At 46.8% G+C, this 22,536-nt stretch overlaps 1 protein-coding gene and 1 long non-coding RNA gene across 4 annotated transcripts in view; one reads left to right on the top strand and one right to left on the bottom strand.

Moving 5' to 3' along the window:
- The window catches only part of FGD5 (FYVE, RhoGEF and PH domain containing 5), a 123,273-nt gene that overhangs the window by 97,455 nt on the left and 3,282 nt on the right, over positions 1 to 22,536 (top strand). For all 3 annotated transcript variants that reach the window (XM_045990351.1, XM_045990350.1, XM_045990352.1), the window contains exons 11-19: positions 24 to 95; positions 1,129 to 1,197; positions 5,616 to 5,699; positions 6,997 to 7,076; positions 9,205 to 9,304; positions 9,637 to 9,774; positions 10,230 to 10,359; positions 11,162 to 11,292; positions 18,016 to 18,144. In XM_045990351.1, coding sequence (XP_045846307.1) covers positions 24 to 95; positions 1,129 to 1,197; positions 5,616 to 5,699; positions 6,997 to 7,076; positions 9,205 to 9,304; positions 9,637 to 9,774; positions 10,230 to 10,359; positions 11,162 to 11,292; positions 18,016 to 18,144 — 933 coding nt within the window. The remainder of the gene's footprint in view (positions 1 to 23; positions 96 to 1,128; positions 1,198 to 5,615; positions 5,700 to 6,996; positions 7,077 to 9,204; positions 9,305 to 9,636; positions 9,775 to 10,229; positions 10,360 to 11,161; positions 11,293 to 18,015; positions 18,145 to 22,536) is intronic.
- Positions 10,334 to 22,536, bottom strand: part of LOC123932349 — a 28,488-nt gene continuing 16,285 nt past the window's right edge. Inside the window, exons 2-3 of the long non-coding RNA XR_006816429.1 lie at positions 13,622 to 13,690; positions 10,334 to 10,454 (exon numbers count right to left, since the gene is read on the bottom strand). This is a non-coding gene — a long non-coding RNA (uncharacterized LOC123932349). The remainder of the gene's footprint in view (positions 10,455 to 13,621; positions 13,691 to 22,536) is intronic.

Raw genomic sequence — 22,536 nt, 5'->3', positions numbered from 1 at the left:
CCTTGCTCTCCTCCCACCCACAGGAAAACCTGCAGAAGTTGGTCCACATTGAGCACAGTGTTCGGGGCCAAGGGGATCTCCTCCAGCCAGGAAGGGTGAGTGCCACCGCCGCCATGGGCAGGGACAGAGGGCGGCCTGGTAGGCAGGCTGGCGGGCGAGGCTCTGATAAGACCCATTGTTCAACTGGGCTGGTCCCAGACAGGCCTGGCTGCAGGTGCTGTTTACCCGCGGAGGGAGGGCAGGGCCCGGCTCTGCTGGGCTCACAAGGCCCACGGGCTGCCTCCCTCCCAGGGTTTTCCACTTTCAGGACCTTTAAAGAAACAGTGCCATTTGGGTTCAGTGTCCCCTGTGGTTCTCTTCACCTCTGAGAAGAAGAGACGCCGAGTATTTTTAGTTTAGCCCAGCATTGCTGGGAAATCAGGAAAACCATCTCTCAAGAGCCCCAACAAAGCATCTTAAAATGATATCATTTTTCAAGAGACAAATTTACCCACTTCTGAGCTTCCAAATGGAAAACATAAAACTCAGCTCAAAAATAATAAAAAATGTGTTGGTTACCTGCTATGGTCCATGAAGGACAAGAGAAAGAAATGAGAGGTTGTGCTCAGGATAATTTGCTCAGAATTAGCAGGCATAACACTGGTCCGAGATTGTGTAAAATCACATTTGGTGTTTTGGCCCTGGGTCATCAGGTTAGTAAGTATTTGTTAAACATCTAATTTATTTATTTTTAAGTAACACCCTCCAGAATCACGGAGCCTGTAGCAACTGTTCGCAGGTCCTCAGCTGTTTTAGCAAACCTTCAGAGGCTCCGTTCTGAAGGTCTCCTCATGGCAGCAAATCAGGGAAAGAGTCCCTGTCTGGATCACTTGGAAGCCAGCACAGTGTCTGGGGCTTGGGATGAGTCAAGGTGGGGTGCTCCTAAGAAGCAGAGCTGCCTGTCTGTGTCCAGTGCCGTTGGGACAAACATGGGCATCTCCCTAACGCTGGAGTTCACTCAGGAGCCATTCTGTAGCACTTTGGGAAGCATTGTAACTTGGGTTTCCCACTCAGGGCCTTTTCCCCACCCTTCCTCAGGATGGCAGCAGGCATTAGCCTGACTCCCCAGGTCTACTTCTCTCCCCACAGGAGTTTCTGAAGGAGGGGACCCTGATGAAAGTAACGGGGAGAAGCAGACGCCCTCGGCACCTGTTCCTGGTAAGTACCTGGCCCCCAGCCCAGCCCCCGAACTGTCCAATTCTGCGACGCTTTCTAGGGTCCTTACTCAGAGACCACTGGAAGGGCGGGGTAGGTGCTGGAACAGAGCCGAATACTGAGGATGAGGAGCGTTCTAAAGAAGTGAGCTTTCCAGGGAGCTAAGGGCTTAACTCCTCCCAAGCACAACCCTTTGAGTGATTTTAAATGGAATTTTGCCGAAACTGAATTACCTGTGTCCCCATCTGACACATCCTACCACTGGGAAGTTCTTACCCTAGAAATAACTGTTCAGCGCCTTCTCTAACGCCTGAGAAAACTGAGATCCAAAAGGGGAGTTTCCTTGGCTGCATCTCCCAGTAGGTTGGTGGCAGAGGCCCAGAAGGGAACCAGGGTTGTGACCCCAGTCTAGCGTCTCCACTGTGCACAAGACAGAGGACAGTGTAACGTTTCTGATGCTCTACAACCACATTCTAGAGGACCAGGGAATGTCCAGGCCTGTCGCTTGGTAACATCAGCCTCTGCGGCTGTGGAGCTACACGCAGCAATTTGCCCCAGTCCTACGCCTCCAAGTTGTTTCGCCTTTTAAGTACTCCAACCTGCTGTGTATAATTTTCTCTCCGTTTTTCACGGTTTTAGCTTTCATTTTTTTAAAAATTACTGTCAGTCAAGGCTGCCCCAATAGTCTCCTTACACTTTGTTAGAATTGTGTGCAAAGTAACAGCAAACAGGCTCCAAGTGTCTAAGAACCTGTTTTAGATATTTAGTGAGCACCTCTGGTGTGCTGGACCCTGGAAACGAAGAGATAAAAGCCCATGCTGTACCTTCAACCTTCGGTGTCTAATGTAGATTCGAGTTACGAGAAGAGGGTGGACGGAATCTCAGGGCCCCGGGAGCAAAGAGGAAGAGCAAAGACAGTCAGGGGGAAGCCGTCCTTTGTTCCATAGTCTAAAAATTTGTCTAAAAATTTGAAAACTCGGGGTGCCTGGGTGGTTCAGTGGGTTAAGCCTCTGCCTTCAGCTCAGGTCCATGATCTCAGGGTCCTGGGATCGAGCCCCGCATCGGGCTCTCTGCCCAGCAGGGAGCCTGCTTCCCTCTCCCTCTCTGCCTGCCTCTCAGCCTACTTGTAATCTCTGTCAAATAAATAAATAAAATCTTAAAAAAATAAATAAATAAAAATTTGAAAACTCTTTTCTATTGACAAGAAATCATACCCTTGAATTTACGGATATCTGTGGTCATGAGCCAGTGAGAGCAGGTTAGATCCTTACCCAATTCTTAGCCCCTCTGTCACCCTTAGACAAGTCACAGACATGTCTGAGCCTCTGGTTTCCCAGGAGGAAACAGAAATACTGGGATCTTTGGGGAGTTAAATGAGGCACAAAGAGGCAGCTTATCTGGTAACAGTGTCCTCCCTTCCCTCTGACAATTGCCCCATGGGATACACGTCTTCCACCTGCACCAGCACAGCCCTGGGGAGAGCTGGAGCCCGTGACTGTGTCCTTTGAGGATGAAAAACGGAGGTCTGGGATGGTGATAAAGGAGTGTGAGCTTTGCGGTCAGATAGACTGGATTCACCCCCCCCCCCCCCCAGTTCTGACACTAGCTCTGAGGCCCGTGGCACATCTGTCATTGCCCTTCTCTTTACAGTGGGGTACTAGTCCCTCCTGCCAACGAGGGAAGGGAGTGAAGCAGCAGCTGGAATAGAGGGAGCTCCATGCCGGTCCCCTGGCCATTCCCCATGGGCCACCTCTTCCCAGGCTCTGCTTCTGCGTGTGCTTCTCACAGGGACCCTGACTGTCCGCGTCCTGATCTTACTGAGTCTATCTTTCCCCCCAGCCTCCCTCCTTCCCCTTGCTCTGTCCTTCTCTCCTCCCCTCCTTCACCTGCCCTCCAGCATCCAACTGGCCTTTCTTCATAGCCTCTCCCTCATGCATCTCGAATGCTTCTCGATGGTAGGCCTGGGTCTCTCTTATTCCCTTGTTATTATTAGGCCATAGCTCCCTGCAGGCTGAACCTGGGTCCCATTGTTTGCTCTGTCTTAGCATAGGACCTTCATAAATATCTCTGGAGAGAGAGATGGGAGGGAGATTCTTGAGCCAGGAAGAGCCACGATGAACACACTTAAGAATTTTTCTTCCCTGTAAAGTGCCAGTTTCATAAAATACTTGTAATTGTAGAACAAAGGGCATCTGCCCACCAGCACAGGGGTTGTGGTCATGCTACAGAGAGGTTCCCACTATGGCCCTGTGGTCAGTGGGTCTTCCCACTGGTGGCTCATTATTGTGAGAGATTCCCCTTCTCTCCTCCACAAAGAATTAATCCGTCTTCCTCCAAATCAGGCTGTAAGACACCTGCTTGAAAGAGGCAAGAACTCTGGGCCAGGGGAGGCAGCCTGATCCTGCCCACTCATAAAACCTGCAGGGTGCTAATGGCAGTTGCCATGGCAGCAGGTGCTTGAGGGGCAGCCACCCAAAGGCTGGAACTGCTCTGATGAGTGACAAGCCAGCTCCCCATGGTGGGCGGGTTTATGAGCCAGGCTCTGTGCCCAGGTTTGGTCACTGTTCCCAGATGGGGCCAGGACTCACCATGTGGCCACCCCCAACACGCCACATCTGAACACACTAGAGGCGCATTCATTTACGTATGATCCTGCCTCTGCCACTTACAGGCATTGTAACTTTGGGCAGGGTGTCAGCGCTCTCTGTGCCTCAGTTTCTCCCTCTGTGAAATGAGGATGATGATGGTAGAGCCTGCCTGGGGGATTGTTGGGGGCTGAATTGAGGTCAGTGTGCTTGGCTCAGCACCTGGCCCAGAGTGAGTCTTGTCATTATTAGAAGGGCAGAGCTGGAAGGGGCTTTGAAGGTTCCTCTAACCTGGGGGTCATCCTGCCACCTGTTCTTGTTCATAAAGTTCTGTTGGAACAGTCTCGTGCATTTGTTCGTGGATGGCATGAGTGCTTTTGGACTGCAGTGGCTGAGTTGAATAGTTGTTACAGAGACTCTGTGACCCACAAAGACTTAAATACTTATTATCTAGGCCTTTAAAGTTTGCTGGTTCCTGGTCTACTCCAACTCTGGTTAGAGACAGCGAGGTCCAGAGACAGGAAGGTTTTGCCTGAGCACGCAGTGGCTTTATGTCCAGGCCAGTTCTCCTACACCGCTCTGCCTGCAATGTTGGGATCCTAAGAGCTGGTGGCAGGAAGCTTCATCTGTCTGTTCCCTCAGCAGACTCTCTGTTGGGGGAGGAAATGCTAATCCTGAGTTCTTGCTCTGTTTCAGCCCCTTAGAGGCCTTGTCCTGTTCAGTCCTCACAACACCCCTAGTTTATGCTGGCTCCCATGTATGGTGGGTTCACTGGGGGCCATTCTTTCTCAGCGTCCATAATGAGGTGGGTGTGGCTGTGCCTCCCCGCTTTGTAGGGAGGAAGCTGAGGCTCAGAGAGGGAGCCAGCTTGCCCACAGTCACATAGCTGCTACAGAACAGGGTAAGAACTGATGTCGCCTTTTTAGCTCAACAGAAACACGCTCCCCTATGGAGGTGAGGCGACTTCCATAGTTTTTCCCCTCTGCCCTGGATGGGGGCAAGGAGCTTCAATTGTTCATTCAGCAAATATTAAATACCTACTGTGGTCACTGGAGATACACCAGTGACCAGGACCCACCAGCTCGCTATCCTCAAGGAGCTTCCCCCCTCTCCTCATCTCTCCTTTAACTGTACTTTATGACAGCTTCATCTGTAGAGTAAAACATATCAGTCTCAAGTGTATGTGTCTGCCTATTGATTAATATGTGCCATTGTGTAACTACCACCTGGATCAACTACCACCAACCAAAATCAAATATAGCATATTTCTAGACACCCCCCAAAAGTTGCACTGTGCCCCTTAGCACTCACTTCCCCCATCCCTTCCCCAAACAGCCACTGGCCTAATTTCCGTCACTACAGATTAGTGTTGCCTGGTCTGGATCTTTACAGAAATGTTATGAAGCAGTGTGTACCCCTCTGTGTCTAACTTGTTTCACTTAGCATGTTTTTGAGATTCATCATGCTACAATGTGGACCATCAGCTCCTTTTGGTTGCTGTGTAGTTCTCTGTGGTATGGATGTACCATAGTTCATTTATCCATTTACCTGTTGATTAGACATCTGGGGTGTTTCCCCTGTTTGACTGTTACAAATAAAGCCTCTGTGAACATTCCTGTACTTGACTTTTTGTGGACAACTGCATTTTTTCTTCTTAACTCTTGACATAGGAGTAGAATTTAAGGAAAGGGACTCATGTGTTTGCTGAGGGTGGTTTTGCTCTCCTGTGAGGGTCACTGGTGAAGGCAGGATGCCTCTGCTCTCCAGAGTTCAGTGATCTTCCAGGGCAGACACCCTACACAGCCTTCATGTCTGATTAGGTTCCCTTCTTTCCAGATGAGTGATGTGCTCCTGTACACGTATCCCCAGAAGGATGGGAAATACCGGCTCAAGAACACATTGTCAGTGGCCAGTATGAAGGTAAATGCCTGGTGCTAGGGACCCTGGGGTGGGTGGGGAGAGGAGACCTCAGGGAAGGAAAGACCGCATCCCCGCTTCTAGGAGCATATCGACCAGCAGGAAGAGGCAGCCCCAAGGAAACAGTGTTACATTGTGGGTTATAGCAGGATTGTGCTGTAGGTAGTCCAGAGAGAGGAGAGAGGGAAGGAGGACTTCCTGGAGGAGGGGAGCTGCATCCTTCAGGGTGGTTAATATTTGGACAGATGGGGAAATAGAAAGGGACGGACATCCTAAAAAGAGGAAAACCCATAAGGAAACATAAGGAGGGAACAAGTGGGTATTCAGTAAAGTTTTTTGAACTGGTAAAATATATATAACATAAATTTACCATGTTAACCATTTCTAAGTGTGCAGTTCAGTGACATTGAGTATATCACACTGTTGTGCAACCATCGCCGCCATTCATTTCTAGAACTTTTATCATCTCCAGCCTCATTCCGAACCCCTCCCATTCCTCCAGCCCCCAACCCCTGGCATCCACCATCCGACTTTTTGCCTCTAGGAATTTGCTCTAGATAATTAATGTAAATAGAATCATCTAGTATTTGTCTTTTTGTGACTGGCCTTTTTCAGTTAGCAGGATGTCCTCAAGGGGCATCCATGTTGCAACCTGTGTCAGAATATCCTCCCTTTTTATGGCTTAATGATATTCCATTGTAGGGGCGCCTGGGTGGCTCAGTGGGTTAAGGCCTCTGCCTTCAGCTTGGGTCATGATCTCAGGGTCCTGGGATTGAGCCCCACACCGGGCTCTCTGCTTGGCGGGGAGCCTGCTTCCCTCTCTCTCTCTCCCTGCCTCTCTGACTACTTGTGATCTCTGTCAAATAAATAAATAAAAATTTTAAAAAATGATACTCCATTGTACATACAGACCGTATTTTATTTTTCCATTTGTTCTTGGATGGACATTAAGCTCCTTTCACCTTTTGGCGACTGTAAATAATGCTGCTATGAACAGAGTATACAGATATCTGTACAGAGCCTGCTTTCAGTCCTTTAGGGTACATGCCCACCTTCCTAGGGGTGGCCACAGAGTTGGAGCTGGCACTCCCCCCAGCACATACACACAGACACACAGAGACTCACACACAGACACACACACACACAGACACACACAGCATCTACCACCAAATGAAGGTTTACTCTTTGCAGATAAGGGAACTCAGGCTCAGAGAGGGACGGTGGCAGGACCAGAAGAAGAGTCGGGTCTGTGATTGCCCCTCCCTGCCCACACCCTGACAGTCTGCTGTTGGTTTTCCAGGTCAGTCGCCCTGTGATGGAGAAAGTGCCATATGCTCTAAAGATTGACACTTCCCAGTCCTGCCTGACTCTATCTGCCAGGTATGGGGAGGTAGAGGGAGGGTCTGGGGGAGAGAGGGGCAGGATGTTACAGATGTGGTTAAAGGTTGGAATAACAAATTGGATGTGTCATTTCTATTTTAGTATTATAATATAAGTCAAGGGACTTACCTTCTAGAGCCTGTCATTTAACTATAACGATACTAATGTCTCATGTTTTAAAAGTCTACAGATTATTGGGTTTTTACAGCAATGGGAGAAGTTAAGCCGAGTAAAAATGCATTGTACACTTCAGTTCATGAAGTGGTCTGCTTTTAGGCTTTCTTATCTGGAGAGTGAGAGAAAAACATAATGAGTGAGAATTCATGGTTTGCCTTTCCCTGGTTTGGGGGTGTGGCCTTTCCGTCAGCAGTGTCTGTGTTTTCTCCAGGCCTTTGTCTACCCAGAGATTCCACCTCTGGAATCTCTCCTAGAGATTCACTCTAGGCAGCAAAAGAGCTTCCCCCCCTCCCTCTTTCAGGGCAGGGCCAACTCGAGTCTCTGGGCTCAGAAACCAGGCAGATGTGGCCCCTACTGGGGCCACTGTGGGGGCTGGGACACAGTGTCCAAGGCAAGGGTGTCTCCCCTCTCAGCCGGGGCATGACCCTGGGGGTGGCTGCAGTGCCCTTTGGGTGGGGTGGTGGTTCCAGGATGCACAAACACTGATACGTTGTCATGCATTGCCTTTACTCCTTCAGCATTTAGTAGCCACTCCTCAGTGCCAGGTCCTGTGCTGAGGACACAAGAGTTCAACCTAGCTTGCTCGGGGGAGGCCTGCATGAAGGGCAGGAGAGTTACATACAGGTCATGATATAGACTGTAACTGCTGTAATAGTTAAAAGTGTTGATGACAAGAGTAACAGCATTGGGCACCAGCTGGGTCTCAGGCCCCTCCTCTGACCCCATCGCCACTCTCGGCTGTGGGGCTTGAGACTTCTCCTATGCATAGGGAATTGGGGCCTGGAGAGGGGTCACATGGCCATGTGAGGGGGAACTGGGGCTCAAATGCAGGACTGCATGACCCAGATCTCTTATCCACTACTATCTACTGCCCCAGTGGGTAGAAGAAACCTTGAAAATTCAAAGGAGTAACCACCCATCTGGGGAAGTGAGGGAAGGCTTCCTGGAGGAGGTGATGCCTAGATGGGGTTCCATGGCATCTTTTCTCCTCATCTCTAGGTAAAGTCAAGGGTCTGAGAAGGTTAGGGTATGGTTTCTCTTTGTTCAGCTGTGAGGTGTGGGTGGGGACAGGCCACAATCAGCCCTTCAGGTGATGCTGCCCATCTCTGTTAGGCAGGGGCGCTGCCCCTTGGCCAGTGGCCTCCAGGAGCCACTGTCACTGACCAGCCGGTCACCTTCCTGCAAGGTACTTCACGCTGAAGCTTCCAGGAGACAGGCAGACCCATACGTCTCCCTTCAGGGACATGGCATCTGGTTGTCCATTCCTCCTACCTCCCTCCCAGACCAACTGGTCCTGGCTCCTGGCTTTCCTGGGGCAGACCACACTCTTACTCAGGGTGGGAGTGCCACCTAGTGGGCCCTGGGAGAATTTTTACCCTGCTGCCTACTAGGACAACGCTCACCATTCAGAAAATCGTGAATGGGTTTTGGGAATTGTGAAGTCAACTGGTTGGATGACAGAGTGTCTAGGAAGCTATGTGGAAAAATGAGGAGGACGATGGGGTGACAGGGATGTTAAACTTTTCCATTTTTGCCTACCCCTCCTCCCCTCGTGTACACAGCCCTCTGCACCCTGCTCCCATCCCTCCTAAGGGTGGTACCCACTGCGCCTCCCTCGTGCCCTTTGCTTCTGCTCAGTGCTTTGCCATTAACAAGCCCACATGTCATTTCTTCCCCACCGCAGCTCTGGGAGTTAGAGATAGTGGTGACAGTCCTGAGTTGCAGGGAAACAAGCAGGCCCAGAGGATAGCTTCCTTGCCCTGGCTGCCCTGCTCTTAGAGGTACCCAGATACAATCTAGGCCAGTCTGGCAGACGGCTGGTGCTTGGCAGGACCTCAGATACCGAGAGGCGTGGCCAAGGGAAAGGTGGGGGAACTTGATCTATTCCCAGAAGCAAGGCCGAGCCACTGTGCATGCTGCATGCCTTGCTCACGCCGCTTTGTGCCCACAGCTCCTGTGCAGAACGGGACGAGTGGCACAGCTGTCTGAGCAGAGCCCTCCCTGAAGATTATAAGGCCCAGGCTCTGGCTGCCTTTCACCACAGTGTGGAGGTGAGTGGGGGTCCTGAGACCCACCTGACACCGGCCTCACAGCCCTGAGTTTTGGGGGCCGCCGCCACACCCAGAAGGACTCTCAGCTCCTTCCATTGGGCTCCTCCTGCCACCCCTTGCACCAACTCCACCACGGCCAGGCAGTCACTGTGCAGGCCAAGTGCAACGCCTCCAGCTGGCTGTTTCTCACCCAAGGTTAGCATCCTGGAGGATGCAGTGAGGGGGTGGTTGTGGAATTAGAATCTACCCACACATACACACGCTGTACAGGAGAAAGGGCAGCCATCTAACCATCTCCTGACCACGCTGCTCACCCCATTCCATTGTCGCAGGTACGGGAGAGGCTGGGGGTCAGCCTGGGGGAGAGGCCCCCCACTCTGGTGCCTGTCACACATGTTATGATGTGCATGAACTGTGGCTGCGACTTCTCCCTCACCCTGAGGCGTCATCACTGCCACGCCTGTGGCAAGGTGAGTCCCCTTATCTGGGTGAGTGTGAGCATAGGGTCATGTGGGGCGGGTACTCAGGGGCACCAGCAGTTACTGCTGGGCCAAGAGCAGGGTGTTTTCACACTAACCCTTTGAGGTAGCGATTGCGAAGCCCCATTTGACTGATAGCCTCAAACCAGGGCTCCAAATCCCATTTCATTACACCACTCCATTCCCAAAAGAAAGTCATGGCACATACAGTTACTGTCTTTGGAGGAAAAGTGTCACGTCCTGGCTAAGGGCTCATCAGAAAACTGATAGACACTTGCACAGAAACTCTGAGTCTCCACGATGAGAGAGCAGGGGGACCTGGCACGGTCCTGTGCTCAGAACAGTCCCTGGAGAGACGGGGAGTGAGTCAGCAGAGGGGAGAGGATGCTGGTCCTGTGCACATGCACACACACTGTTCCGATGTGTGTCTCCAACCGGGCTTGCAGATTGTATGCCGGAACTGTTCAAGAAACAAGTACCCTCTGAAGTACCTCAAGGACCGGATGGCCAAGGTCTGTGACGGCTGCTACGGGGAGCTGAAGAAGAGGGGCGGGGATGTCCCAGGCCTGCTGAGAGGTAACTGGGGACCACTGTTCTTCGGTTGACTTCTCACTGGCCATGGTTGGCGCCTGAAACCACTCTTCCTGGGGATGCTCAGAACAAAACCAGCCCTGGAGGAAGAAACAGGGGCTTAAACCCACACCCGCAGCACTGGTTCCTAAAATGCTGGCTCCATGGGATATCAATAGGCATGCCCAGGAAAAGGGTCTCTGGGCAGCTAAGCCTGGGAAGTGCTGGGCCGGTGCCTCTCTGTGAAGGGGACAGCAGGTGTGGTACTTTGGGTTTCCTTTGCCATGGTGATCCTCTTTTCAAGAATGTTCTATAGGCATGTGTTCTGTGGGACCTTTCCAGGAAAAGGATTTTGAGACAGCCAAGGAGTTGTGGATCGGGAAAGGGCTTGAGGGCTCCTTGAGTGATAGAGAAGGCTGAGGAAGCCAACCTAGCCCCCTAGAGGCTGTGCTCAGGGTCCAGGCTTTGCCCAGGCAGGGTTGGGCCAGAGGGACAGCAAGTGTATACTGGGCCTGAAACCAAAGACTTCCCTCTGGAGCCACCAGAGGCTATCACAGAGGACAGCCCAGGTGAAGAAGGTATAGCCAGCACCCAGAAAAAGCCTTCCCTCTTGGCCTCCATGCCCTTTGTGTCAGCAGAGGGAGTGTGCCTGCCTTTCTGGTCACACCTAAATCCCATCATGAGGCCGATTCCCGTCTCAGGAGGGGCCCAGAGCTCTAATTTTATAGGAACTGACATTCCAAAGCAAGCTGCATCCCTGTCTATATGGACACTCAGCTCCCTTCCCTGTGGCTTGTCTTGGTTACAGAGCGGCCGGTGAGCATGAGCTTCCCCCTGTCCTCCCCCCGCTTCTCGAGCAGTGCCTTCTCATCCGTCTTCCACAGCATCAACCCCTCCACCTTCAAGAAGCAGAAGAAGGTCCCTTCGGCCCTGACTGAGGTAAGGCAGGTGGATTGCCTGTGTGGGAGGCAAGGGATTTAGAAGGCTCATGGTCCTCCTCAGTGGATAGGGTCAGACCTCCCTGCACAACCCTCCCCCCGCCACCCTGGCTTAGCTCTTCAGGACAAAGAGAATTCCCAACGGGAGACACTAGTGACAGGCCCAACTCACCACTAACAAGGGCCTGTCTCCTGGGCATGACTGAGAATATGCTTGCTTGGTGCCAGAAGGCAGGACCCTAACTATCGATGGTGCTAGAAGTCTTTCCCATCCCTCTCTCCCCTCCGAGTCTTTCATTTTTTTTCTCCTTACTTTCTCTCCTGCCCCATGGCTTAGACCTGGTTCCCAAGGGTAGTGTACAGATCACTGGGGTTCTTCTAACTACAAGAGCCATAGTCCTGGCTTAGCGCCCCCTAGCAGGCCCTCGGAGCTGTGCTGTCCGCTTAGCCTCCAGGTCCCAAGTGGCCTCAGATGCTGAGGCTCCTGGGCAGGAAGCCTGAGAATTGCTTAAACTCAAGTCCATCCTGTAAAGAGGGCCAGATTATATGTCTATATTCTGGTCACAATCAGAAACAAATGTGTGCCCGTGAATATACAAGTTGTCAAAAGAAGTGTGATCAGCTGTTCCCAAGTTTTTGCATTAATATTCATTATTGAGTAGCAGGTGGCAAGAGTTTAAAAAAGTGTTAGAGTTTGGAAAATTTAAAGGGGTACAGTTCTACTCACTCACCTAGTTCCTTTGCATATTAAAAATCTTGGGAATGAACATGTACATGGTAAAAAAAATTTTTTTCAAAACTACACAAAAGAATACCTGCTGAGGGGCACCTGGGTGGCTCAGTGGGTTAAGCCTCTGCCTTCGTCTCGGGTCATGATCCCAGGGTCCTGGGATCGAGCCCCGTGTTGGGCTCTCTATTCTGCTAAGAGCCTGCTTCCTCCTCTCTCTCTGCCTGCCTCTGCCTACTTGTGATCTCTGTCTGTCAAATAAATAAATAAAATCTTTAAAAAAAAAAAAAAAGAATACCTGCTGAAACACGAGTTTCCCTCTCCGAACTCCTCCACTCCCACCTACCCCCAGAGGTAACCACCAGCAAGCTTCTTACGGATCCTTCCAGAAATTGTAATGCATATACGTAATAAAGATGTATATTCATTGATCCTCTTTTTTAACTGGAAAGATAACAAATTATACTGAATCTTCTATACACCTTTGACATTTAATTTCTCTTAGCTATCATTCCACATTTGCTCACACTTATAAATCTCATACTTTTTACATTGTATGGTTGTGGCATCATTTATTTAACTAATAACCCTTTCCACCAACTGAGAAAAAGATCACCTTTTCACCCCTGCTGGAGTAGTGGCTTACAGAACCCGAGTGTTCCATGAGCACAGAGTTTGAGAACCACTGCTCTTAGCCTTCTAGAGTCCAGCTGCTCTGATGCCAGTGTCCTAGCTAGCCCTTTGGTAACTTTTGCTCAAAGTAACAACCTTTTTATTATCCAGCAAAGACTGCACTTAGTAGGATTTGCAGCAGCCCCAGGAGAAATGAGTCCCACCCTGTTACCTGCCGCCCTGTCCCCTTTCCCCCGGAGCTCCACCTTTGCAATAAGCCCTGCTCCCTATGAAAAAGCCTGTAAAAATCCTGCCTCCCCAAGCACCTTCCAGAAAGAGAGGTCAGAATTGCTTTCCACTGACACACTCTGTCCACTCTGCCTTTCTCCCTTGCAGGGTAAGTGCAGGGAGAGAGCAGTATCTGGTGCTGGGAGTCCTGGAACCTGTGGCAGACACAGGCTCCTTTCCTGGTACTTCTTTTTTTTTTTTTTTTTAATCTATTTGACAGAGAGAGAGAGGTCACAAGTAGGCAGAGAGGCAGGCAGAGAGAGAGACAGAAACAGGCTCCCCACCGAGCAGAGAGCCTGACTAGGGGCTCGATCCCAGGACCCTGAGATCATGACCTGAGCCGAAGGCAGAGGCTTAAACCACTGAGCCACCCAGGCGCCCCTTTTCCTGGTACTTAAAACAGTCCAGGCTGGGTATCTGGGGTGGCTTAGTCAGTTGAGTGTCTGCCTTCAGCTCAGGTCATGATCTTGGGGTATTGAGATCGAGTACCGCATCAGGCCCCCTGCTAAGCAGGGAATCTACTGCTCCCCTCAGTCTGCCCCTTCTCCCCCTCATTGTCTCTCTCCTCCCTCTCTCTTTCTCTCATTCATGAATAAATAAAATCTTTAAGAAAAAAAAAAATCCCAGGCTGGTGGCGGCCTCCTTTTCCTGCAATGAAGCTCACTGACCTTCAGAGTATTTGCCAAGAGATCCAAGTTCTTACCTTCTCTTCAACTAATTAGGGACTTGACCTTCAGTAGATACGTCCATTCCTCTAGGCCTGTTTCCCCATCTGTAAAATGGGAAAGTCAGATGAAATTATTTCCAAACCTTGCCTTCTTGCTCCAATAGTAAGATTAGTATTTATGAGCAGTTCCATGGGTCAGATACCTGTCAGGTACCTGCCTTACGTCATTTAATTCCAGTTTTGCTAGTAGGGAAACTAGACTTAGAAGAAGTAAATTGCTCACATTGCCCATCAAATAACTGGGAGAACCTGGGCTGGAACCCCAGACTGGTATTGCTCTAAACCTGTGTTATGTTCTGAACCCCACAAAAAGACGGTACAGCAGACAAATACTACTTCTACTAATAACAACAGGAATTAAAACTCCCCATTAGGAAGATTATAAAACTTTTTAGTAAACATTATAAAGAAGATCCATCCTTAAATATAAGAGATGAGCTTAAAAGTGTAAGAATCAGGGGTGCCTGGGTGGCTCAGTGGGTTAAAGCCTCTGCCTTCAGCTCAGGTCATGGTCTCAAGGTCCTGGGATCGAGCCCCACATTGGGCTCTCTGCTCAGCGGGGAGCCCCCTTCCTCCTCTCTCTCTGCCTGTCTCTCTGCCTACTTGTGATCTCTGTCAAATAATAAATAAAATCTTAAAAAAAAAAAAAAAGAATCGGGTGCCTAGTTAGCTCAGTCAGCTGAGCATCTGACTCCGTTTCGGCTCATGTCACCATCTCAGGATTGTGAAATTGAGCCCCATGTTGAGCCCACATTGGGCTCCACACTCAGCACAGAGTCTGCTTGAGATTCTCTCCCTCTGCCCCTCCCCGCAGCTGTGTTCATGCTGTCTCTCTCTAAAATAAATAAAATCTTTTTTAAAAATTTCAAGTGTAAAAATCAAATTTATTTTTTTAAGCATGTATGTGTGGGGTTTTTTTTCAAGTTTCTATTTAAATTTCAGTTAGTTAACATATAGTATTTATTAGTTGCAGATGTGCAGTATAGTTATTCAACATTTCCATACAACCCATGGTGCTCATCACAAGCATCCTTCTTTATCCTCCTCACCTAGTTTACCCATCCCCCATCCCCCCCTCTGCTAACCATCAGTGCGTTCTCTATTTTTTTTTTTTAAGATTTTTATTTATTTATTTGACAGAGAGAGACACAGCAAGATAGAGGGCACAAGCAGGGGAGTGGGAGAGGGAGAAGCAGTTTTCCTGCTGATCAGGGAGCGCAATGCGGGACTTGAACCCAGGACTCTGGGATAATGACCTGAGCCAAAAGCAGAGGCTTAACCCACTGAGCTACCCAGGCACCCCATCAGTGTGTTCTCTAGAGTTAAGAGTCTGTTTCTTGGTTTACTCCATCTTTCTTATTTTTTTCCTTTGCTCATTTGTTTTATTTCTTAAATCCCACATATGAGTAAAATCATATGGTATTTGTCATTCTTTGTGTGACTTATTTCACTTAGCAAAATACTCTCTAGTTCCATCCATGTCATTGCAAATGGCAAGATTTCATTCTTTTTCATGGCTGAGTAATATTCCAGTGTATGTATTTACTACATCTTCTTCATCCAGTCATCAATTTGTGGACACCTGGGCTGCTTCCATATCTTGGCTATTGCCAATAATGCTGCTGTAAACATTGCATGCATGTATCCCTGTGAATTAGTGTTTCAGTATTTTTTGGGTAAATACCCAGTAGTGTGATTGTTAGATCTAGATGGTAGAATGGTTATTTTAAATTTTTGAGGAAACTCCATATTATTTTTCACAGTGGCTGTTACCAGTTTACATTTCCACCAACAGTACAAAAGGGTTCCCCTTTTCTCCACATCCTCACCAAACCTGTTGTTTCTTGTGTTGTTGATTTTAGCCATTCTGACAGGTATGAAGTGGTATTTCATTGTAGTTTTGATTGGCATTTCCCTGATGGTAAGTGATGATGAATATCTTTTTATGTATCTGTTGGCCATCTTTATTCTTCTTTGGAAAAAAAAAACCTGTTCAAGTTTTCTGCCCACTTTTAAATGGATTATTTGTTTTTTGGGGTATTGAGTTTTATAAGTGCTTTATGTACTTTTTAAAAAAGATTTATTTATTTATTTGACAGAGAGAGAGAGATCACAAGTAGGCAGAGGCAGGCAGACTCCCTGCTGAGCAGCAAGCCCAATGTGGTGCTCGATCCCAGGACCCTGGGATCATGACCTGAGCCGAAGCAGAGGCTTTAACCCACTGAGCCACCCAGGCGCCCCAGGTTTATGTATTGTATATACTAAGCCCTCATCAGATATGTCATTGGTAATTATCTTCTCCTATTCCAAAGGTTGCCTTTTAGCTTTGTTGATTGTTTCCTTTGCTGTGCAGAAGGTTTTTATTTTGATTAAGTCCCAATAGTTTATTTTTGCATTTGTTTCCCTCAGGAGACATATTTAGAAAAAAGTTGTTACAACTGGTGTCAAAGAAGTTACTATCTGTTCTCCTCTGGGATTTTTATGGTTTCAGGTCTCAATCCATTTTTAATTTATTTTTGTGTAGCAGGTAAGAAAGTGGTCTCGTTTCATTCTTCTGCATGTTGCTTTCCAGTTCTCCCAACACCATTTGTTGAAGAGACAGTCTTTTCCTATTGGAAATTCTTTCCTGCTTTGTCCAGATTAATTGACCATATAGTTACGGATCCAGTTCTGGGTTTTCTATTCTGTTCCATTGATCTCTGTATCTGGTTTTGTGCCAGTACCATGCTGTTTTAATGACTGCAGCTTTGTAATGGAGCTTGAAGTCTAGAACTGTGATACCTCCAGCTTTGCTTTTTCCTTTTCCAGGTTGCATTGGCTATTTGGGGACTTCGGTGGTTCCACACAAATTTTAGGATTGTTTTGTTTTAGCTCTGTGAAAAATGCTAGTGATATTTTGATAGGGGCTGCATTCAATATGTAGGTTGCTTTAGGTAGTGCAGCTATTTTAACAATATTTGTTTTTCTAGTCCATGAGCATGGACTATTTCTCCATCTGTTCATGCCATCTTCAGTTTCTTTCATCAGTGTTTTATAGTTTTCATAGTATAGCAGCGTATAACCTCTTTGGTTAGGTTTATTCCTAGGTATCTTACTGTTTTTGGTGCAGTTGTAAATGGGATCGATTCCTTAATTTCTCCTGCTGCTTCATTATTGGTGTATAGAAATAAAACAGATTTCTGTACATTGATTTCGCATCCTGTGAATTTACTGAATTTGTTTATCAGTTCTAGCAGCTTTTTGGTGGTCTTTTGGGTTTTCTATGTATAGTATCAGGTCATTGTCAAATAGTGAAAATTTTACTTCTTCCTTCCCATTTGAGGTGTCTTTTTTTTTTTTTTAAAGTAATGTCTGCACCCAACATGGGGCTCAAACTCATGACCAAGAGATCAAGAGTCACATGCCTCACCGACTAAGCCAGCCAGGCATCCCTGGTTTGGATTCCTCTTATTTCTTTTTGTTGTCTGATTGCTGTTGCTAGAACTTCCCATGCTATGTTGAATAAAAGTGATGAGAGTGAACATCCCCATCTTATTCCTGACTATAGAGGAAAATCTCGCAGTTTTTCTGCATTTAGGACAATATTAGTTGTCCAGTTTTTATATATGGCCTTTATTATGTTGAGATGTGTTCTCTATAAACCTACTTTATTGAGTGTTTTTTCATGAATGGATGTTGGACTTTGTCAAATGCTTTTTCTACATTTATTGCAATGACCATATGGTTCTTATCCTTTCTTTTGTTAATGTTATGTATCACATTGATTGATTTGCAAATATTGAACCACCCTTGCATCCCAGGAATAAATCCCATTTGATAGTGGTGAATTATTTTTTTAATGTATTATTGGATTCTGTTTGCTAGTATTTTGTTGAGGATTTTTGCATCTATGTTCATCAGAGATATTTAGCTCGTGGTTCTCTTTTTTGGTGTCTCCTTTATCTGGTTTTGGTATCAGGGTAGTGCTGGCCTCTGTTGTTTTTTTTTTAACAGTTTGATGAGAATAGGTTTAACTCTGGTAGGAATCAGTTTTAGAAGGAAGAGCCTTTCCCCCAGATATCTGCAGTTTCATATTATGAGCCCTTGGGGTTTGGGGAATGGGAGCCAAGAATCTGAAACCCCACTCGGGGAAGCACTCCTGAAGGCGGTTTTTGACTCTTTTGTCTCCTGGGTCCACTCAGTAAGTCCTGTCTTAATCCCTGGTACTGTTTCGCTGCTTTTGAGGTGCTGGACATACCTAAGACCTCATCCAAGTCTCAGATTTCAAAGCAGGATAAATGCTCTGCCAACTGGTTTGCAGTGTCATCTTCGCTCTGTCTGAACCGTGCTCACCACCTGGCGCCCTGACTGCTCTGCTTCTCTTCCGTCAGGTGGCCGCCTCCGGAGAGGGCTCCGCCATCAGTGGCTATCTCAGCCGGTGCAAGAAAGGCAAGAGGCACTGGAAGAAGCTCTGGTTTGTCATCAAAGGCAAAGTGCTCTACACCTACATGGCCAGTGAGGTAGTGGTGGTTCGTGCTTTCTCTCCTCTCACCTCCGAAGGCCCTCGGGTTAAGCGCCTGCCTCAGAATGTCCTTCTGGGCATGCACAATACCCCATCCCCTGTAGGGCGGTGTGAGACTGGATCGAGTTTCCAGTTCCACACCCCTCCAGTCTGTGTTGAACAGTACCCTGTGCTGAGTGTTGCTGTGGATACACAACCATGTATAAGTTCCAAGTTGTCAGAATTTACCATTTCTCTGTGGAGATGAGGTGGGACGGCATGCAGGCCTGTGCACCCAAGTGTTTGAAGGTCACAGGCCCAGCATCCGGCACAAGCCAGGCTCTCCATGAGAGCAGGCTGCTTTCTGCTCTCCACCTCCGCTGTTTGGGACAGACAGAATTCAGTGGCTTGGAGGAAGCTACCACACTTTCTTACTCTGTGCATTTCTTTTATCAGGGAACTACATTGTCTCATGGTAATGTTTCTACTTAAGTTGATACTTTTTACAGAGTATCTTACTTTACATTAACATTTAGGAGGGCCTTGGGGTACCTGGGTGGCTCAGTCAGTTAAACGTCTGCCTTCCACTCAGGTCATGATCCCAGAGTCCTGGGATCGAGCCCCGCATTGGGCTCCCTGCTCAGCAAGGAGTCCGCTTCTCCCTCTGCCTGCCTCCCCCACTCATGCCCTCTCTCAAATAAATAAATAAAATCTTTAAAAAAAAAAGTGTAGGAGGGCCTTGGAAATCAAGTCTGCTTCCGGAATAGCCAGGTGTGGGCTATGGTTATACAGCAGGGTGCTATCTGGTCCTGCCCCAGGCTGGACCTGGAGGATAGTTTGAAAGATTTCCATGTCTAGGCCCCACCATCTGGTGACTTCCACGGGCTAAACCCACTTTGAAAATGGGACTTCAGTGCCCAGCCGCAGAGGGTGTGTGCTTTACCCCAGGAAGATATTCACATCAGCACAGGGCTGGCCCTTCTACCTTGACCCCAGATGCTGGCAAAGGTGCAAAAGACAAGTTCTTTTGGGGGCATAAAGCTTCTCTTACAAAAGACCTGCAGCTGTGATGGTAGCAGCCTACCCCTCCCTCGGGGAATCCCAGAGGCCAGCAGGAACACAGAGAGGGCCTGGCAGTGGACCTGAGTGACTCAGTGCCGTGCGAGCCGAGCCCTCGCTGACATGTCCACAGAGGAGCTGGAGAATTTCGATCTTGCCAGAACAAACTGAAATGTGACATAATGCCCACCTGCAGCCCAGGGCAGCATTTTCCGAAGTAGGTATTCTACAGGATGCCCACAGGGTTTCTCTAAATGCTGGGTTCAGAGGGGACCCTGCGTAAGCAGTTAGTGGGAGTACTTCTCAGGATCTGTAATGTATCCAGGTGTGTTGTGCATCTCTGAGATGAGATTTCCCAAGCTGGCCCAACCACAGGCCCTTACTTGTGGAGTGTCTCATGAACTATCCCATTCCATGGACCACTCTTTGGGAAGAAATTCTGGCTTAGACAGGTGAATGAAGGCTAGTGATAATGAAATAAGCACTAAAGATAGGAATCCTGTCTGAGAATGGAAAACCCATTCTCAGTATCCGTTTTCTCGGCACTGAGCAACAATTGTCATTGGAAGTGACACCCTAAACTCATTAAAAAGGTGCGTTTTAAGTATACTTCCAAAGTGGATTTTTCCATAAAGAACTAACGCAATTTCTTATTAAGACCATGCCAGTGATAGGACTAGGCTGTCAAATTCCATCAAAGAGAAAAGGTTTGATAAAATGGATAGCCAGTTTTGATGTGTGTACTACCCTGAACCCCTGTCACTTACCTGTCTATCCGCACCTTATTCCATTGTCTCCAGAGGCAGCACACCATTCTGAATTTTTTCTACCACAGATTAGTTTTACCTCTTTTAGAATCTTCATGTAAATAGAACCACATATAAATGTGACTTCTTCCACTCAGCAGGAGGCATTTTAGACTCATCCATGGTTTTGAAAATAGCAGTAGGTCATTACATTTTATGGCTGAGTCGTTTTCCATGTTGTGAATGGACCACCATGGGTTTATCCCATTTACCAGTTGAAGGACATTTGGGTTGTTTCTGGGTTTTGCTGATTATGAATAAAGCCACTTTAAACTTTTGTATACAGGTTTTTATATGAAAATGGGTTTTTATTTCATTTGGGGAGACACCTAGGATTGGAATTTCTAGATCACAGGAGGGTATATATTTGGTTTATCAGAAATTACAGACCTTTTGCAAAGTGGTCTACCATTTTTATATTCCCCTCGACAGTGTATGTCAGAGTGAGAGTTATGGTTGCTCCACATCTTAGTTAACATTTGGTGTTGTCAGTCATTAATTTACTAGTATCTTAGTGTGGTTTTAATTAATTTACTTATTTATTTTCAAGATTTTATTTATTCATTTGACAGAGAGCTAGAGAGAGCACAAGTAGACAGAGTGGCAGGCAGAGGGAAGGGGAGAAGCAGGCTCTCCACTGAGCAGGGAGCATGACGATGCAGAGCTCCATCCCAGGACCCTGGGATCATGACCCGAGCTGAAGGCAGACGCTTAATGACTGACCCATCCAAGCATTCCAAGTGTGGTTTTTATTTCGATTTCCGTAGTAACTAATGTTTTTGATGTGCTTATTGGCTATTTCTATATTTCCCTTTGAGAAGTGTCTGTTCAGATCTCTTGCACATTTTTTAAAATAAGTTGTCTTATTGAGTTACAGGAATTCTTTACATATCTTGGATACTAGTCTTTTGTCAGATAAATGTTTTGTGAATATTCTCTACCTGTCTGTGGCTTGTCTGTGCATTTTCTTAATGAATTTGTTCCGGTCCTTTAGTGAACAGAAGTTTTTCTTAAATGAAACCCAATTTATTAGTGTTTTCCTTTATGGCTACTGCTTTTCATATCATAAGAAACTTTGTCTACTGTAAGTCACAAAGTTGTTCCCCCGTATTTGCTTCTGAACTCTTGAATGTTTTACCTTTTACATTCAGATCTATCTGAAATTAATTTTGAGTATGGTGTGAGACAGGGGTTGGGGCTCATTTTTTCCCACATGCATATTGTTATTCCACCACCACTTGTTAAAAAAAAGAGTTTCCTTTCCCTATAGAATTATTATTTTGGTGCCTTCATTAAGTAGCAAATGACTCATGAGATCATGACCTGAGTCAAAGTCACCAGTCTCCTGCTTAACTGACTGAATGACCCAGGCACCCCTCCAACATTGTTCTTTTAAAAGATTGTTTGGGGTGTCCTAGGTCTTTTGTGTTTCCATATAAACTTGTCAATTTTTACCCAAAAGCCTGAGATTATGGCAGGGATTGTTGAATCAATTCAGGGAGAGTTGGCATCTTAACAATATTGAATCTTCAGATCTATGAATATGGTACAAATCTTCATTTATTTAGTTCTTTAGTTTTTCTTTTAATGATCTGTATAGAGGTCTCATACTTCTTGCATTTCTGTTAACTTTATTCCTATTTTATTTTTTGCATGCTATTTTGAATGGAGTTTATTTTCTAGTTGTTTGCTGTAAACAGATATTTTAAAAATTGGTTATCCCGTAACCTTGCTAAATTGATTATTGGTTCTAGTAGTTATTTTGTAATTTAAAAAAAAAGCCCTTTGCAAGCACAGATAGTTTAATTTCTTCTTTTGCTGAACTTTCTTGCCTTAATGCAATGGCTAGGACTGCCAGTACGATTCTGAGTTTAACTGGTGGGAGTGAGCACCCTCTTGCCGTGTTCCCAATCTTACAGGAAAAGCATTCAGTATTTCACTGTTAAGTAGGATGTTAGCTGTCGGTATTTTACAGATGCCTTCAGCTTAAGGAAGCTCCCTTCTAGTTTGCTGAGGGTTTTTTTAATCATGAATTAATATTGAGTTTTGTCAGATGCTTTTCCTAATGCAGTAGTCTTTGAAGATTGTGTTTTATATACAACCTCCACTCCTCCTCTCCCACAGCCTTCTTAACTACTTATATCTTAACTAATTCCTTAACTAATTGTATCTTTGTCTATGTGTGGTTTCATAAAGTTGTATTTTATGAGCATGTATTTTCACATAAATATATGTGTGTAAATATATCCTTTATATACAAAAATCCTTTCCAGTGAATATTGGGATTTTAAGATTTATGTTCTCTGTGTACGTCTCATCACATTATTAGCAACTTTACAGCACAGATACCCTAAGTGCCTCCATATTGAGATGTTGTGGATGAGGGCATGAAGTATAGGGTATGTTATCTGGAGTAATTCTGGAAAGCAGAGTCTCTGACTAATCAGGTCAGTAGAAAGAATGCAGTGTTAAAAGGTGGTCGTGAGTCCAAGTTCTGGCTCTGCCCCTTACTAAACTGTGTGATCTTAGGGAGTTACTTACCTTCT

Source organism: Meles meles, chromosome 20 (assembly GCF_922984935.1).
Source record: "Meles meles chromosome 20, mMelMel3.1 paternal haplotype, whole genome shotgun sequence".
Lineage (NCBI taxonomy): Eukaryota > Metazoa > Chordata > Mammalia > Carnivora > Mustelidae > Meles > Meles meles.
This window is presented reverse-complemented; position numbering and strand designations above follow the sequence as displayed.